Raw genomic sequence first — 18,228 nt, 5'->3', positions numbered from 1 at the left:
TCCCCCTTGCTGTCTGTATGTTCTGTCATCAGGGGGATTATATCTCTATTGCTCCCTGTCTCATATTTCATGTATGTATGTGTCGCATCGAGGAGGCAGGGAGTGCTTCCCTTAGATCATCCACTCTGCCAAAGTCAAACCTATGTCCATGTCTATGGTCATCAATAAATGGTCAAATCTAATACGTGAGTGTCTTGACTGAACTTGATCTGTGTGATTATTTGACATTCACTTTTAAAAGCTTGCTTGCATGGGTGAATTTTCAAAAATTAATTATGTCATTTGGAGGAGATAATATATGTTTTGGACGACATAAGCAGATTCCTTCATTTTTCCTCTCTTCAATATTTTTTTTTGCTTGTCCTTACGTAGTTGGGTCGTTCCAGAATTGGAGGACATTTTCTGTTCCACACATGAAATGTTAAATCATCCATAATCAAAATATAAAAATGTACACCTGTTGTGTAAATTATACTTCCTGGGACAACATGGGACAACATGTAAATATAATGTTGAATTGTCCAAAATATTCAAGTAATAGTAATTATGTAATTATGTAATTAGTACTCTACATAAGTCAAAGGTGAAGCAAATAACAAACATTGCCACTTTGTCAGAAACAAGTAACATAAATGGAAATGTAGCTATCTTTAGAATGTGTCTCACATCTTGCCTTTGTTTTGGAAAAGCTGAGTAACATTGAGATTGTGTTGATGTGAGTGTTAACTTGTGAAGCTGTTTCATTTTTGCTTCATTCTTGGTCAAGGACTGAAGAGATCGCCTCAACTGGCTCATCTCGACGCGGAGGAGCAGCGGTTCTACTCTGAGCCCCTCCCGGATGACCGAGCTTCTCACCCTATCTCTAATGTAGAGCCCGGACACCCCGCGGAGAAAACTCATTTTGGCCGCTTGTATTCGCGATCTCGTTCTTTCGGTCACTACCCACAGTTCGTGACCATAGGTGAGGGTAGGAACGTAGATCGAATGGTAAATCCACCTGTCGACCTTGCCCTCCATTCTTCCGTCACTCGTGATCAAGACCCCAAGATACTTGAACTCCTCAGCTTGGGTCAAGATCTCCTCCCCGACCCGGAGATTGCACTCCACCCTTTTCCGGTTGATAGCCATGGCCTCAGATTCTGTCCATAAAAGTTAGGAACAGAATTCGTGACAAAGGGCAGCCCTGGCGGAGTCCAACCCTCACCGGGAACAAGTTCGACTTACTGCTGGCAATGCGGACCAAACTCTGGCACCGGTCGTACAGGGACCGGACAGCCCTGATCAGGAAATCCGGTACCCCGTACTCCCGGAACACCCCCCACATGAGCCCCCGAGGGACACTGTCGAACGCCTTTTCCAAATCCACAAAACATGTGTAGACTGGTTGGGCGAACTCCAATGCACCCTCCATGACCCTGCCGAGGGTGTGGAGCTAGTCCAAAGTTCCACGGCCAGGACGAAAACTACATTGCTCTTCCTGAATCCGAGGTTCGACAAACCGACGGACCCTCCTCTCCAGAACCCCTGAATAGACTTTCCCAGGGAGGCTGAGGAGTGTGATCCCCTTAAAGTTGGAGCACACCCTCCGGTTCCCCCTTTTAAAGAGGGGAACCACCACCCCGGTCTGCCAGTCCAGAGGCACTGTCCCTGATGTCCACACGATGTTGCAGAGTCGTGTCAACCAAGACAGCCCTACAACATCCAGAGCCTTAAGGAACTCCAGGCGGACCTCATCCACCCCAGTCGCCGGATGGTGGTCCAGAACCTTTTCGAAGCTGTTCGGAAGTCATTCTCCATGGCCTCGCCGAACTCCCATGCCCAAGTTTTTGCCTCCGCGACCGCCAAAGCTGCATTCCGCTTGGCCTGCCGGTACACATCAGCTGCCTCTGGAGTCCTACCAGCCAATAGGCCTCCTTCTTCAGCTTGACGGCATCCCTCACCTCCGGCGTCCACCACTGGGTTCGAGGGTTACCGCCGCGACATGCCCCGACCGCCTTGCGGACGCAGCTCCAGTCAGCCGCCTCAACAATGGAGGCCCGGGTACCCCACATTGGAATGGTTAAAAGAAAATTATTTTTATTTGTTTTTGTATTGGGTAAAATTGGGTAAACACAACGATGGTTCGTTATGAACCTTTGGGTCATGTGACCCGAAGGCAGCACGAGGGTTAACACCTGCTGAATTTCAACTTCACACAGTGCCCGGTTTGCGAGATAATCGAGCCACAGATACACATTCACACAGATACACTTTGTGCCTCATTCTGCTCACACGCATGAGCAAAGCTAGTTCAGGCATGGCACTCGGGCATCGCACGTCATCTGCTCATTAACTACACCTGTGTAGCCAGCACAAGCCCAATGGGACACGTCCAAAAAGGCGGCATTAAAAGGTTGTGTGGATATGCACACACTCACCCCCGGTTGCTGTCTGATCTGTGCTGCTGCAGCCCTCCACCATCCCCTTCTCCCCCTTGCTGTCTGTATGTTCTGTCATCAGGGGGATTATATCTCTATTGCTCCCTGTCTCATATTTCATGTATGTATGTGTCGCATCGAGGAGGCAGGGAGTGCTTCCCTTAGATCATCCACTCCGCCAAAGTCAAACCTATGTCCATGTCTATGGTCATCAATAAATGGTCAAATCTAATACGTGAGTGTCTTGACTGAACTTGATCTGTGTGATTATTTGACATTCACTTTTAAAAGCTTGCTTGCATGGGTGAATTTTCAAAAATTAATTATGTCATTTGGAGGAGATAATATATGTTTTGGACGACATAAGCAGATTCCTTCATTTTTCCTCTCTTCAATATTTTTTTTTGCTTGTCCTTACGTAGTTGGGTCGTTCCAGAATTGGAGGACATTTTCTGTTCCACACATGAAATGTTAAATCATCCATAATCAAAATATAAAAATGTACACCTGTTGTGTAAATTATACTTCCTGGGACAACATGGGACAACATGTAAATATAATGTTGAATTGTCCAAAATATTCAAGTAATAGTAATTATGTAATTATGTAATTAGTACTCTACATAAGTCAAAGGTGAAGCAAATAACAAACATTGCCACCTTGTCAGAAACAAGTAACATAAATGGAAATGTAGCTATCTTTAGAATGTGTCTCACATCTTGCCTTTGTTTTGGAAAAGCTGAGTAACATTGAGATTGTGTTGATGTGAGTGTTAACTTGTGAAGCTGTTTCATTTTTGCTTCATTCTTGGTCAAGGACTGAAGAGATAAACTCGACAGATGCAATGAAATATAAAAGTGAGGATGTTAAATAGGGGGGGCAGGTTTGCCAATTTCAAAAAGTGATAATGAAACTTACACCTGTAGTTCTGTGTGTTTTGAGCAAAGTTTTAACCATGTGTTTAGGCTACCAATCTCCATTTAAACACCCTTTGGTCGGATTACTGTGTGATTCATTGGAAGGCATGATTTTGCCTGGATAGCCAATAGCATTTCTTAGTTCAGAGCCCCCTCCTACTTATTGCAGACAATCTTATATAAATGTGTCTGGGTGTGCCCACTTCCTCGTTAAATACAGAGTTAACTGACATTGAAATGATTCTGTTTGGGCTCATATTTTTGTTTTACATTAAATCAGGTAGGACAAAATTATTTTATTATTATTATAACCTTTATTTAACCAGGAGAAAAAAAAAAGAAAAAAGAAAACCCCATTGAGCTTAAGAATCTCTTTTTCAAGGGAGACCTGGCCAAGACAGGCAGCAGCATACATACAAATATAGTTACAAAAATACAAAAGGAGACAAAATATAGGAGTTAGTGTCGTAGCCAGGTACATAAAAAACATTTACATTTTAAGGAATCTGTCTCTAGCTCTTTCATTTTTAATTTAAAAGCATTAAGCGAGATTAATTCCTTTAGTTTCAAGACATTATTGTTGTCTTTAGGAATATATTACCTTGCATGAGGGACCCTAACCCATTTCTTAGAATATTTTATATTTGCCTATGAATTTATTTAACTAAGTGAACAAAACAAATCTAAACAAATTGTTTTCTTTTTACCTTGGCAGTTTGCACATTGAACGAGGACGTCTTTGTGCAACCATATCATGTCAAGGTGGTCTCGAAGGGAGACAGTGTGAATCTAACTTGCCTCCATACATATAATGAGGCTATTCTGTGGTTCAAGCAGATTATTGGACGGAAACCGGTTCTCATCGTTACATCATATCCACAATCCTTTGTATTTAACATCAAAGATCTGACGCTTGATACTAAACACCTTCATGTGATAAGAGGAGTCGATAGTTGTAATCTGACCATCACCCAGACTCAGCTAGAGGATTCAGCCACTTACTACTGTGCACCTCAATCCATTGGCATCACATTTGGAGACGGAACTCTTCTAATTGTTAAAGGTAAAGACTAATTTAATCTTTAATAATAAATGCACTAAAGATTGTTCCTTATTGTTGGATAAAAGCTTGTAGAGGTTGGCTATGCACCGCATACTTATTTACAAAAATTACAGCTTTAAATGGAACCAATTTGTAAGTCCTGTGGACTGTGCTATAGAATCTACGTAATGAACACAACACGGGTAGTTAGGCTGAATATAAGTATATACAAAACCCCAACAAAGGCACATGCAAGGATAAAGTCAAAAAACAGGCTACAAGGTCAAGACACTGAATGGCTGTCAAAATCGCTAGGTATAGAAGGATTAGTACGTCATGCAAACACAAACAATACCTCACTAATAACATAATAAATAGGGTGCCCTGACGAGCGATCAGATGCAAATCATCAACCAAAATAACCTTTGATAGAAAACTGCACAATGACACCTTGACACATTGCCTTTTTCACTATACTACACTATTTGTATCTTTTGTACTATTTGTATTTTTTATATTGTAAATTATGGCTACTTTATATTTTATTTTATATATATTTTGTTTTTAAATTATAAATCCCCTTAGTATTAGTTAGACTTTGTACCTTTTGTATAGTTAGATCAAGTATTTAAGTTTTAAGATTTCTATATGTTTAATGTATGCACTTTCCTGCCAAAGTAAATTCCTTGTCTGTGCAAACTTTCATGGTGATTAAAACCCTTTCTGATTTCTATCTGAAAATGAACAACCAAACTGAACATAGAAAATCACTTGACTAGATCTTGAAAAGGTTACAATAACCACCAAACAAAGAAATCAAAAGACCAAGAACAAACACAACCTTAGAGTTGAATATGATTTCCATCATTCTATGGTGATTGAATTGTTTAAGTTTACACTTCCTTTTTCAGAATTTGAACCAAAAAACAGAGCTATTGTGCAGCACTCGGTGTCTGAGTCACATAAACCAGGAGACTCTGTGACCCTAAACTGCACAATACCCACTGAGATCTGTGCAGGAGAACACAGTGTCTATTGGTTCAGACAGGGTTCAGGAGAATCCCATCCAGGAATCCTTTATACCCATGGAGGCAAGAGTGATCAGTGTGAGAAGGGCCCTGAGGCTGGGTCTCCTACACAGAGCTGTGTCTACAACCTCCCCAAGAGTAACCTCAGCCTCTCTGATGCTGGAACTTACTACTGTGCTGTGGCCTCATGTGGAGAGATACTGTTTGGAAATGGGACCATGCTGGATATTCAAGGTAAGCCACAAATACTGTGTGACAAATGAGGTAGCACGTTTCATTTGTAAAAACTCCTTTATAATTTCCTGAATATAAAGTTTCAGACGACTTTTGTTTGGCAGATGGTCAGAATCGTCTTGTTTTTCTCATTCTCTTTTGCCTGACAACCGTATTGATTCTGAGTGTGACTGTCAACCTTATCTTCTGTTGGAAAGTGAAGAGGACAATTTGTCACCTCTGTTCAGGTAAAATTAATTCACTAAACAGTTTGCCATAACTTATGGGACATGTCTTAAATTCAATTCACATGCAATACAATGGATAGCTCACATACAGAAGGTAATATTAGAGAGTTGGACAAGATGGCATTTAAAACAATGTTTTAATGTTTTTTAAATGTGTTTTGTAGAGAGGCTCGGTGCTTCCTCTCAGCAAACTGGCAGTTATCATGTCAATACATCAGCAGAACAGGCCAGTACATTGTTTTTTTTGCCTCCTTTATTATTGATCATGTAGGCCCTGTATGGTTTTAAACATAGTTAGTAGGTACTTAAAGTACATCAGGACAATACTTTATGTTTCTGTACCACAGGTCAATGATGACAGAAAACAGTACTACGCAGCTTTGAATGTTTCTGATAAGAAGACCACTAAATCTGGGACAAAGAGAAGGGAACTGAAAGATGAAACCATCTACTCTGGAGTGAGATATGATGGTAACCAGTGAGAACCAATTGGTTTAACTGTCTTTTAAGACCCACTTCTGTTTTTAAAATTTCCTTAGAAGAAACAAGACCAATGCAAAGCTGAGTTTAGGTCAAAAATCTCAATGCGCTACTGCACATTGTATGTAGTCACCATATGCAGATCTTTAAGCCACCAGGGTGCACAGACATGTATTTTTACTATGTTGTTGGTGCTTCTAATGTTATTGCTTGCCCCTATGACCCCACCCATTCTGTACTCTACTGTACTGTACCGTACTGCTTGGCATGACTCTTATAATGCTTCCTGCTTTTGTTATTGGTTCAGTGTATGTACCCCTTGGACAGGGAGTGGATACATCTCCTTGGGCAGAGCTACAAAGCCAAGACAAAATGTTATGCCATTTTTGTTTAATAAATGGTTCAAATTAATTTGTGAGTATTGCTGACTGAAATATTGTAAGTGTGTGTGTAAGGTGTACAAAACTCACCATCCCTTCCATGTCGGACGAAATATCCCTTGTGAGATCCTCTTCACCGTCACTGTTTCTTGACCCTCTTCACTCGCCATAGTTGTACAAGATTAAAGAGATACTCTGCTCTTTCATTTTACATTTAGTCATTTAGCAGACGCTCTTATCCAGAGCAACTTACAGTTAGTACAGGGACATTCCCCCCGAGGCAAGTAGGGTGAAGTGCCTTGCCTAAGGACACAACGTCATTCGCACGGCCGAGAATCGAACCGGCAACCTTCTGATTACTAGCCCGACTCCCTAACCGCTCAGCCATCTGACCCCCCTCTTTCCAGTTGAGAAGACCTCATTTGAATGAACATCCTGCAGTAGGTGTTCCTAGTTGTATTGTATTTTAAGATTTAGAGATTAAACACATACATGCAAAATAAATGATCACAGCAAAACAGTTATGTACAGTAAACCTACAGTACAAAGTCCCTCCCTCCTCAGTAGGGATCAATACATTCTGACGGTTATGAGAGTCAAAGAGTTTCAGATGTGCGACCACATTGGTGGTAGGATGTTGTTTCCACTGTTGGAGAAAAGCCTCTTACAAACAGGAAGACTGAAGTTCAGACTTTCATGTACGTGTATAAACACGTACATTTACATGTAAGTGTATAAACATATACATGTGTGTTCATATACAGTATGTGTAACTTTAGAAAGTCAGTTGATACACATACGTTTGAAGATAACGAACACTAGATTGTGTTAGTGTAACCCTTTATAGAGTTGAAAAGAAATCCTCAGGTGGCATACCTTTGGTGTTTGTCTGCTCAGAAGACAGTGGTGATTGAAACAAACTGTACTCCACACTTATGTCAAGTCTTTGTTCATGTACGGTCTGCTGTGAACTTGACACGGCTGCACACCTGCTGTAGGTAAACCAGTCTAACCGTTGTACATAGGACCTAGGCTCATTCTGTTCTGTGTCTTTGCTCACTCACCGTCTTTACTGTAGCTTTGTGGGTTCTGCTGAATGTCTCTCTGTCACTCAAATGTCACGCATATTGTTAAATGCAGTCAAATGTTTTCATGTCCTACTTTAGTATGAGAATTATATCATGCATGACAATCAGACAAAAACATAGTGAGACATTCAACTCCAGCAACTGTAGTATATATTCTAATGTAGTAAAATATATTGTACGTCATCTAACAATTCTGTCATCAGTTGTAGTTCTTTCAAACTATAATGTTCTCCAATAAAATGTGCACTGAACTAAGGGGGTTAGTCTTTTACCGTTCTTTGTGCAATGCAAGCTGTAATGCAAGGCCCATGCTGCCTCAATAAAGAATTCCCTAGTAAACTAGACCCGTCATCTGGTTTACTCAGCCAATTACAACCAATTACACAGAACCTTGGTCCTAAAGAGAAGGGTTCATAGGTAATCTTTTTCCACTTGTGGACACAGATGTGAAGAAAGATCAATCACCATCGGAATGGAAGATCTACTTCTCTGATCTACAAATCAGTGCCTTAAGTGCATCATTGTTTACTCCACTATGGCGATATTGTAAAAATGTATGTTTTATATGTTATAGTATTAAAATGTGAAATTTGTTTCCCTAGTTTTAGTTAATGTGCTACAAGTAACACAATCTTTAGCCATACGTCAGGACAGTGGTCTCAAGTCTGTCGATGTTGTATATCGCCCATTTATACATTTAAACAAAATAGCTCACTGCACCATCACAAGGATAATACTCACTTCTCAGTAGGCCTACAAATGTGCTGGAATGTGCTGATAGTTTCTGCCTCAATGTAAAATGTAAAATTTGTTATGTTTTAAACAAGTCATTTATAACATAATTTGCATATATTATCATATTTAAAGAAGTTACAATTAGAAATCTAGCTATAATAACATTGTATGATGCAATGGTATGTCTCCATATGTCAGGGTCCAGCTGCAGCAGAACTATTGTCCAGCACCCACTGCCCAAGTCTCATACACTAGGAGACTCTGGGACTCTAAACTGTACAATATGGAAATGGAACCAAGCTGGGCATTGAGGGTAAGTTATCGACTTAACTATGTTCAATTATGTTATTGTATATAGAACTGCCGGATCTGCTTCTCCTTGTGTAATTCTGAGTGCAGCATTAGATGTTCTGTTCAAAGATTTTTTGCTGACCTGCATTACGTTAGGAAGTCAGTTGGCTGAGCGGTTAGGGAATCAGGCTAGTAATCAGAAGGTTTCCAGTTCGATTCACGGCCGTGCCAAATGACGTTGTGTCCTTGGGCAAGCCACTTCACCCTACTTGCCTCGGGGGGAATGTCCCTGTACTTACTGTAAGTCGCTCTGGATAAGAGCGTCTGCTAAATGACTCAAATGTCAAATGTAAAATGTTTAAAAAACTAAAAGTTGTAGAGGTAAGTGATACCAATAAATGCAAAATCTGAACAATTCTGAAAAACAGCGGAAAGAAAATATGCAGTTTTTCACTATTGTCTGTAGAACACTCTCAGGTGAGAATTGCAGAGCTAGAATGATAAATGAAAAGTTAAGTTACATTGACTTTAGCAGCAACTACTAGCAGCAACAATGCAGCACGTTCAGCAATTTGTGTGGAGCACACTCACTGCATACTTCAATGCAGGTTGTGCAATGTCCTGGGGCACAGCAGATTCAGGATTCATTACTAGAATATATGTTTGGGGGTATTCTCCGGCAGTATAAAAGTGCAATCTTGCGCAGATTTTTGTTTACTGTTTTCATTTTATTCAGTATTTCTAAAGCATGTTTACTTTACTTTAAAAAAAGACTTGTGGTCTGGCATAAATATGGCACACATACATACCTAATAGGTGTGGATATACATTTCTGTTACATTCCGGCCATCCTCAAGTTCCGAGCCACTTCTTTACTCCACCTGCTCAACTAGACACATCTGCCGTCTATCATCTCATCACCACGACTATAACTACCCCGGTTCTTCAACCACTCATCACCATATTGTTACTTCAGCTACAGTCCACTTTATACTAAGTTGGCTTTTTCTGTTGTAATTTTTGCTGTACCTAAACTTGCCCTGTTTCTCTGTGTCTCCAGGACTACCATTCGGACCTGCCTGCCTACCTGCTTGTCACCTCAGTTGGCCAGGGAGCGAGCAAAACCTCCCTTGAAACACCTGTACCTGTACAGACATGGCCACGCCTCTGTCGGAGGTACACTTGGGCCCATCAAGAGCAACTTGGGGTTCAGTGTCTTGCTCAAGGAGACCCTCGACACATGGCCAGGAGTCAGGGATCAAACCACCAACCTTGCGACGAGTGGATGACCTTCTCTACCTCCTGAGCCACAGCCACCCACTCATAGAAAGTACAGTAGAGGATCAAGGATCAGAAGTGCATAGTTCTATATTTCTGTGTTCAGAGCCAAGGAAAAGTGTGTGTATATACTAGCCACATCACACAGTAACTACATCTCAACTAACAGGCACAGTAAAAAAAAAAACACACTGAAAAAAAGGGTACTACACTACTAATACAGAGGAATAATAACATCTCAAATACCTAAGTATATAGCGACAATAACATCTTGATTACAGTAGCAGTGATTAATGTATGATGAACTAAATAATAGTAGTACAGTGCAATAATATATTTATTCTTGAACTACTGCCATACTTATTACAGTAGTGCCTGCTTCTGGGCAGTGCCTAGTACAGTGCAGAAGAAACATGTCTGAAGTGTAATATTTAGATGATCTAACTGCTGTGGTGCAATTTGAGTTCTTTTTCCAATTAAACTTAGTAAGTTTTTTCTCTCTAAAGTTGTCACTGGGCTATGGTGGTTTATTATAATGTGCAATCACCAGCTCATTCAAAAGAAACATCTAAAAAGTATTATGAATCGAGCAAACTGACTGATCCACTTTTCTGCATTGTTCTGGGTTTACAACGTTTGTTAGTTAAACACAGTTCATAGCCAGAGTAGTCTATTTTTATCCTTTTGTTAACTGAGGTGTAATGACGTGTGAGAGAACTGTCCGTGTGGTTTTGATGTACCGAGGGCTGTGATGTCAGTGTGGTGAAAGCTGAAGACCAGTCTTCCTGTGTAACTTGCAGGTTATTTGTCTTCAGCAGATAAACTGTGAGGTGTGATACCACAGTGGAAAATAACTGACAAATTTCTGTAACCTCCTTCATACATTTAGGTTGCGTTATGTTTATAAAAAATTACCAGCGAACAATCATCACCATAATTAGATTTGTTGTTGTTGTTGATGAGACACAATGCTATCAAGCTTCATCTTTTTTGAAAATAAGCAGGTCTCACGTAACACTGGGCTTCTCCTTCCTGCCACTCACACCAGGGAGTGAGATGCAGACCCTACATAAGTATAATAAGTATTTTACTAGCAGCGTTATGGCTTCAGAGTAATTCAAAGGAGACCACATACCGTGACATGGATATATGTAATTCACCTCTCAGTCTACAGGGAGCAGTATCCACACAATATATTATTCGATTCTATGTTATTATAGTGAATGTGCCTAAGAATGCCACCCCCGTTGGTACATTATCACAGTTTCTATCATTACACCTCACCAAAAGGCAACACAAAGTTTAACTTGGGTTGTATACTATTTCTGTAGCTGAGCCCTCCCCCATGTACATCCTTGTACATGGGGGAGGGTTTAATGTGTGTCATCCGTAAGCCACAATAGGCTACAAACACCCCAATGTTTTAATTTGTTTTATTTTGGTGAGATAGTCAAATAAAGATATTGTACTTACGATGTCATGGGTAGCATAACACCTCCTATAATGTCACATGACTCCGGAATAGAAAATGCTGTGGTTGACTTGGAGGTTTTCATAATGTCTTCATTACCGATTCTCTGTGTATTGTTGTAGGTTTCACATAGCTTGATAAAGATCACAAATCAGGAACAACAGATAAACCACAGAGATCAAGCAAGATTGAGAGAAGGCTGTCTGAAAGATAAGTGTCAGTACCAAGCCTCCACCCCTAGCTTCTTATCTTGAATCAAAGGCTTTGGGCCTTTCTCAATCTGCGTACTTATCTGTTCTTGTGAAACATCATCAATCGCAGCCCAAGTACTGTTCCAATTCAAAAGTCTGCATCTAGCCAAGTACAGTCCATGGTTAGCATGGCTCCCCAGCTATCAAGATGACCACTGTACAGTAGCACCTCACAAGAACAGTCTATTTCGGCAGGTCCTTTTGAAATTTGCCCCAGGTTCTGATGTTTGTGTACAGTAGTAGTTAAACTATTATTTAGCAAATCTATTATTTGTCCTTCCTGGCAAGTAGGTTTGGCTGAAAATGCAAACCCGGGCACTCATTGATTGGCATGCGGCCAACATGTCTGCGGCCTTCTGGGGGTCAGATGGCTGAGCAGTTAAGGAATCGGGCTATTAATCAGAAGGTTGCCGGTTCGATTCCTGGCTGTGCAAATGATGTTGTGTCCTTGGGCATGGCACTTCACCCTACTTGCCTCGGGGAGAATACAAAAATAATTTTCACGGTGTAGTAATACCCTATTTTCAGGAGCTTAGGGACCCACCCACAGACAAAGGGGTAGAGGCCGGTAGTGTGACTGCTGCCACCTGGCAGTGCTACAGTATTATGGATGCACTCCAGGGGCAGTACTCAATTAGTCCACCACTTGTTGTTGCAGCACACCTGACTGCCACAGTACGACAGTCAAGACGCGAAAAACGCATGCTCGCAAGAACACTCAATCAACATTAATTAAAGACACAATCGTCGTACGAGAAGCCACACTACAAGAATGTTCCTATAATCTTCTGACACTGCCAGAATTTAATCTGAGGAAAGGTTTGATCATATTGATGACATCTCTGCAACCAGTTGATTGGCCAGTGAGAAGCTTTGTCATATCTTGCCTGATCTTCAACCGTAAAAGTTAGTAGAGATCCAACATATAACTTCATGTGATACATGCAGTGGCAGTTTAAGCTTTTGGTTTGAGCTTGTATGGCTCCCTGGGCGATTAAAAAAATTAATATTACGAAATAATATGATCATACTCATAAAGAGATGACATAGTTGCATACCCTTATCTTTTGCGCGTTTTTCCTTTCTCCTTCCTATTTTTTCTAAACTTGGCACCTGATGGCCAAGACCTTTTCTTATCCATTGATTTGGCACTCGAGTATCAATGCATCCCCATCCCCCAACACTTTCAATCAAGAGTCAAGACTGAACCAATTCACATTGGTGGTGTGCAGACTGGTTTTCCCAACTATTACATACAAACCGGAAAACAATTCAACAATATGTCTTTAAAACTTTGGGCCCATATTTACAATATTATGAATGAATTGTGGTTAATTTGGTAGCATTTCATAGTGTGTCAGATTTGAACACTTTTCTACACTGGATAAAATGATGCCTATTGATTCCAACATGGCTTAGGATAACCCCTGTGTAGAGGGTTTGACACAAACAACTGTTGTGGAGCTCACATTGTAGACATGGAACTTGCTTCCAAAATCATGATGTCTGATTTGGGAATTTAAGGATGTTGGCTCTGTGCTGTGCCTGTTCCTTTCAAGACACTGTATTTCTCCAGTGAAGACTATCCAAGTAGGTATGTGTTTGTAGTAACTCTACAACTACAGTAAATCTAATATTCCAACTGTTACAAAAACATTTTTGGCCTGCGTATACTACGGTTGATATGCTGAGAATGTATTTGGGAGGAAGGGAAACCTTTTTCATTATAACAGATAAAAATGTGTTGCCTTTCATTCACTGTGTCAAACATAAGGCTTGGTTTTGATCCTAGTTGCAATACGTTGTTATCAATAAGCTAAGTCTATCTCTTAAGTCTCTCTTAAGAGCTCTCTTAAGTCTATCAACCAAACAGCCGTGTGGCAGCCATTATCTGAGTCAGTCCAGCCAGGAGGCTCTGTAACTGACCTGTAAAATACACACTGAGACCTGGGAAGGACTCTTAGATTCTGTGCATCTCAGTGTTGAAATGAAATATATCGTTAAACATTGGCCATCAGATTGAACCTGCTTCTGCTATTGCACATGTTTTGAGTGTACAATCTTTACTGTAATGTAATATTCTATATAATAGTTGAACTTTTAGAACATGTATTGATCAAAAAATTATTTAAAAAAATTATACATGTAATCATTTTAAGAAACTAGTTTTACTTCTGAAAGGTTATGATTTTTATTTTGAATTGCAGTTCCAAAAGATTGTACCGCTGTTGGTAAGTCACATTTTAAATTCAGAATCTGTGATACGATAACGGTAGTCAAGAGGACTCCTTAATCTCTAAAATCAACTACAAACAATCGTAAAATGGCTGCTGCCGTTAATCTAAATCCGTAACATAAAAATCATATAAAATGTGTTGCCACACATTATGTGCAGTGTATGGGTTTGCAATGTTTGAAATCACTCTCAAAGTCACTTCCTCTAACCTAAAAGCATGCATGTTCAGATTTTCCGATGATGCTCTTATTTTGACTCCTGACCCTGAGTGTGGTTGTGCCAGACACGTTTGAAGAGAAGAAGTGAGAAGATGTTCTGGGCTTATCTAGGAGTGGTTGTCCTCTTTAAAATATGTAAGTGATACTATGATACTATCTGAACTAGGAGAATTTACAAGTTGTATAATGTGAGGTATGTTAGAGTATAATTCTGAGTGCTAAATTAGTGGTGGTAAAAGTAGTGATGATTACTAATGAAAGATTTCTGTACTATATTACACACTACTCAAATCACAATATAAAGGAAGAGTCTCTCATTCTTTTTTTTTCTCTATGTCAGGTAATGTGCATAACCAGGACATCATAGCTCAACCAATACCTCTTCTGTTTGTTTTTATTGGAGACAATGTGACTCTACAATGCTTCTATCCTAACGATATAAAATATCTGTCATGGTATAAGCAAACTACCGGCCAGGAACCCCAACTGATATCACACCTATACACATATGGTAGTAACAACCTTTATGGTGAATTTGAGAACAATCCTCGATTTTCAGTACAGCTTGATAAAGGGATATATCACCTTCAAATCAACGACACTCAGCCATCTGATTCAGCTATGTATTTGTGTGGAAGATCAAAACTAAGTACGGTGATTTTTGAAGATACAGGAACTTTACTTGTTTTCAGAGGTGAGCTTTTGATTTGGTTTATTGTTCTTTTTACCAGCCTATGAAAAATATTTTAATGATGACACGTGTGTTCTTTCTTTTTCCACGAGAGACTTTAAAAGCATGAGTATTGTCCAGCAGCCAGTGTCTGAGTCCATCCAGCCAGGAGGCTCTGTTACTGTACAATACAATCTGAGACCTGTCCTGGAGAACACAGTGTCTATTGGTTCAGACATGGCTCAGGAGTCCTTTACACCCATGGAGGCAGGAGTGATCAGTGTGAGAAGAGCCCTGAGGCTGGGTCTCCTACACAGAGCTGTGTCTACAACCTCCCCAAGAGGAACCTCAGCCTCTCTGATGCTGGGACTTACTACTGTGCTGTGGCCTCATGTGGGGAGATACTGTTTGGAAATGGGACCAAGCTGAATATAAAGTTCTCCTCTACTGTCTGTTCATTGTCATCATCTTCTGTTTTATAAAGAAATCCATCTAAGGGTGATATCCATCTCTTTGAGCTGTACTTTGTCATGTATGTCTTACTTATGCAATTATTATCTTAATTGATTTGCAGTGTTTACACCATTTTATGTCTGAGAATCTTTCCCCCAAAAACATGTTTTTTATTTTTTGGGATTGGTTCCTCAGCTGGCTTATCTGTACTAGATGTTTTTTTTTCCCTATTTTAAATAAAGCTGTAGACTAATGTAAGAAAAAGCTGTGTGTTTTTCAAAGTAAGGGCCAAGAAAGAAATGTGAGGTGAGAGCTAAAATATATTACTACAGTGTAACGTAGCCATTACTCCCCTTAACCTGTCCACAAACATACTAAATACACGTACTAAACATGTTTAATTGCTTGATGTTATAACTAATAAGAAGCCTGTGTCACAAAGGTTAATTGACTTTAGAAAAAAACTTACTGTGACAAAGTAGTCATAGCAGGAGCACAGTAACAACTTGTCACACTTTATAAACACTACAGACATTTTACAGCCTGAAGCTGATATATATTGTTGCTCACTGTTATCCTGCTGCCTGTCAGTTTGTGGGGAAATCATTGCACAAACACAAACAGGCATGTTATTATAAATACATAGACATCTACGAAGTATGAGTTATTTAAGGGGCCGTAGATTTTCAATAGACAGAAAAATGTGGACTATCTATACCAAGGGTACATAAACTAGCAGTACTAAGTGGGATTAGAATTAAATAAAATATACAATAAAATAAAATCTAAGTTGCCGTAAATTACAATATAAAAATACAAAAATACAAATATTACAAAAAATACAAATGTACAAGATACAATTTTGTAATGCAGTGCAAAAAGCAGTGTGTTTTAAGCAGGAAGTCATTAGAGTCAGTGTGGTCCCTTGGCCTTGTTGAAGAGGCCAACAGCGGAAGGGAAGACTCCCCTCCAGCCTTCTGCCGGAGGGGAGTGACTGAAACAGGGAGTGTCCAGGGGGGGAGGAGTCGGCCACAATCTTCCTCGCTCGCCTCAGGGTCCTCGAGGTGTGCAGGTCCTCGAGGGTAGGCAGATTGCAGCCAATCACCTTCTCAGCAGTGCGGATGATACGCTGCAGCCTGCTCTTGTCCTTGGCAGTGGCAACAGCGTACCAGACGGTGATGGAGGAGGTGAGGATGGACACAATGATGGCTGAGTAGAAGTGCACCATCATTGTCTTTGGCAGGTTGAACTTCCCTCAGCTGCCGAAGGAAGTACATCCTCTGTTGTGCTTTCTTGATGAGGGAGCTGATGTTCAGTTCCCACTTGAGGTCCTGGGAGAGGATAGTGCCCAGGAAGCGGAGGACTCCACAGTGTTGACTGGGGAGTCACAAAGGGTGATGGGGGTGAGTGGGGCTGTGTTCTTCCTGAAGTCCACAACCATCTCCACTGTCTTAAGAGCATTGAGCTCTAAGTTGTTCTGGCTGCACCAGGTCGGCCGCTTCCCACCTATAATCAGACTCGTCTCCACCAGAGATGAGCCCAATAAGGGTGGTGTCGTCCGCAAACTTCAGGAGTTTGACGGACGGATGACTGGAGGTGCAGCTGTTTGTGTACAGGGAGAAGAGCAGAGGAGAAAGGACGCAGCCCTGAGGTGATCCGGTGCTGATGGACCGGGAGTCAGAGACTTGTGTTCCCAGCTTAACGCACTGCTTCCTGTCAGACAGGAAGTCTGTGATCCACCTGCAGGTGGAATCAGGCACGTTCAGCTGGGAGAGCTTGTCCTGAAGCAGGGCGGGGATGATGGTATTGAAGGCAGAGCTGAAGTCAACAAACAGGATCCTGGCATAGGATGCTGGGGAGTCCAGGTGCTGTAGGGTGAAGTGGAGGGCCATGTTAACTGCATCTTCCACAGACCTGTTGGCTCTGTAGGCAAACTGCAGGGGGTCCAGTAGAGGGTCAGTGATGGATTTAAGGTGTGCCAGCACCAGGCGCTCGAAAGACTTCATTACCACAGAGGTCAGGGCGACGGGTCTGTAGTCATTATGTCCTGTTGGCCTTGGCTTTTTGGGCACAGGGATGATGGTGGAGGACTTGAGACAGGCTGGCACATGGCATGTCTCAAGGGAGGTGTTAAAGATGTAGGTAAACACCGGAGACAGCTGGTCAGCGCAGTGCAACCCAGTCCTTGATCCACCAGAGCAGATGACTAACTGGAGGGTAGATCTGAAAGACGCATTGCTTGTCAAGTAATGCGAGAGAGTGAGCACTGGACATAACCGATGCAACGTTTTTCTTCCTCTCCGCCGTGATGCCTCTCTGACGGTCCCCATTCTCCTCCTATTGGGGTCCTGTTGGCATACTGCTCCCCACACGGTCTGGGACTCATCCACGAAGACCGGTTACTGGGACGCCACTCTGCCCATGTCACCTCCGCACGCAATGCTCGCAAGTCTCTCCAATGGCTCAGATCGATTCCAACAGATCATGGTATCAACAGCAGCTTGCGATGGTGCCGCACAGGGTCTAGTCGCAGCCGGGCAAACCACCTCTGCAGCAGGTGAGTGGTAGGCAGTTTTTCTTCAAAGGCGAACTGCCGATATTTCCTGTCCTTCCGTTTGATTGGCACATGGAAACATGCATCCTCCAGGTCTATGCTGATCCTGAAAATGCCCCTCAGCACGCATGACAGCAGGCGTTTTGTTTCAACATGCAAAAAGGCTGTTTGGCCACACTGTTGTTCAGGAGTTGGAGGTCCAGAATGGGCCACGTCTCCAACACTACTGAGATGGTGAATGCGATGAACTTCCTCACC

General features: G+C 41.4%; 1 protein-coding gene and 1 pseudogene across 1 annotated transcript; both read left to right on the top strand.

Annotated features, from left to right (window-relative positions):
• The first annotated feature begins 1,750 nt into the window (after window positions 1-1,750).
• On the top strand, window positions 1,751-10,128 carry LOC136967394 (uncharacterized). The gene is made up of 8 exons (XM_067261158.1): window positions 1,751-1,869; window positions 1,923-2,040; window positions 4,151-4,397; window positions 5,288-5,638; window positions 5,743-5,865; window positions 6,030-6,091; window positions 6,213-6,343; window positions 9,900-10,128. The coding sequence occupies exons 1-8, from the start codon at window positions 1,751-1,753 to the stop codon at window positions 10,126-10,128; spliced, it is 1,380 nt and encodes a 459-aa protein (XP_067117259.1).
• A 4,498-nt stretch (window positions 10,129-14,626) lies between these two features.
• On the top strand, window positions 14,627-15,629 carry LOC136967393 (basement membrane-specific heparan sulfate proteoglycan core protein-like; annotated as a pseudogene).
• The last annotated feature ends 2,599 nt before the right edge of the window (window positions 15,630-18,228 follow it).

This window comes from Osmerus mordax, chromosome 23 (genome assembly GCF_038355195.1).
Source record: "Osmerus mordax isolate fOsmMor3 chromosome 23, fOsmMor3.pri, whole genome shotgun sequence".
In the NCBI taxonomy this organism is placed as follows: domain Eukaryota; kingdom Metazoa; phylum Chordata; class Actinopteri; order Osmeriformes; family Osmeridae; genus Osmerus; species Osmerus mordax.
The sequence above is the reverse complement of the archived record's forward strand: the minus strand, read 5'-3'. Positions and strand labels throughout refer to the sequence as shown.

Excerpts from the sequence above, each read along its gene's own strand:
- LOC136967394 (XM_067261158.1), top strand. The coding sequence starts at position 1,751 with ATGGTGGTCCAGAACCTTTTCGAAGCTGTTCGGAAGTCATTCTCCATG. Across the intron at positions 4,398-5,287 it reads AACTCTTCTAATTGTTAAAG|AATTTGAACCAAAAAACAGA; the intron begins GTAAAGACTAAT and ends TTCCTTTTTCAG. Across the intron at positions 6,092-6,212 it reads TCAATACATCAGCAGAACAG|GTCAATGATGACAGAAAACA; the intron begins GCCAGTACATTG and ends TCTGTACCACAG.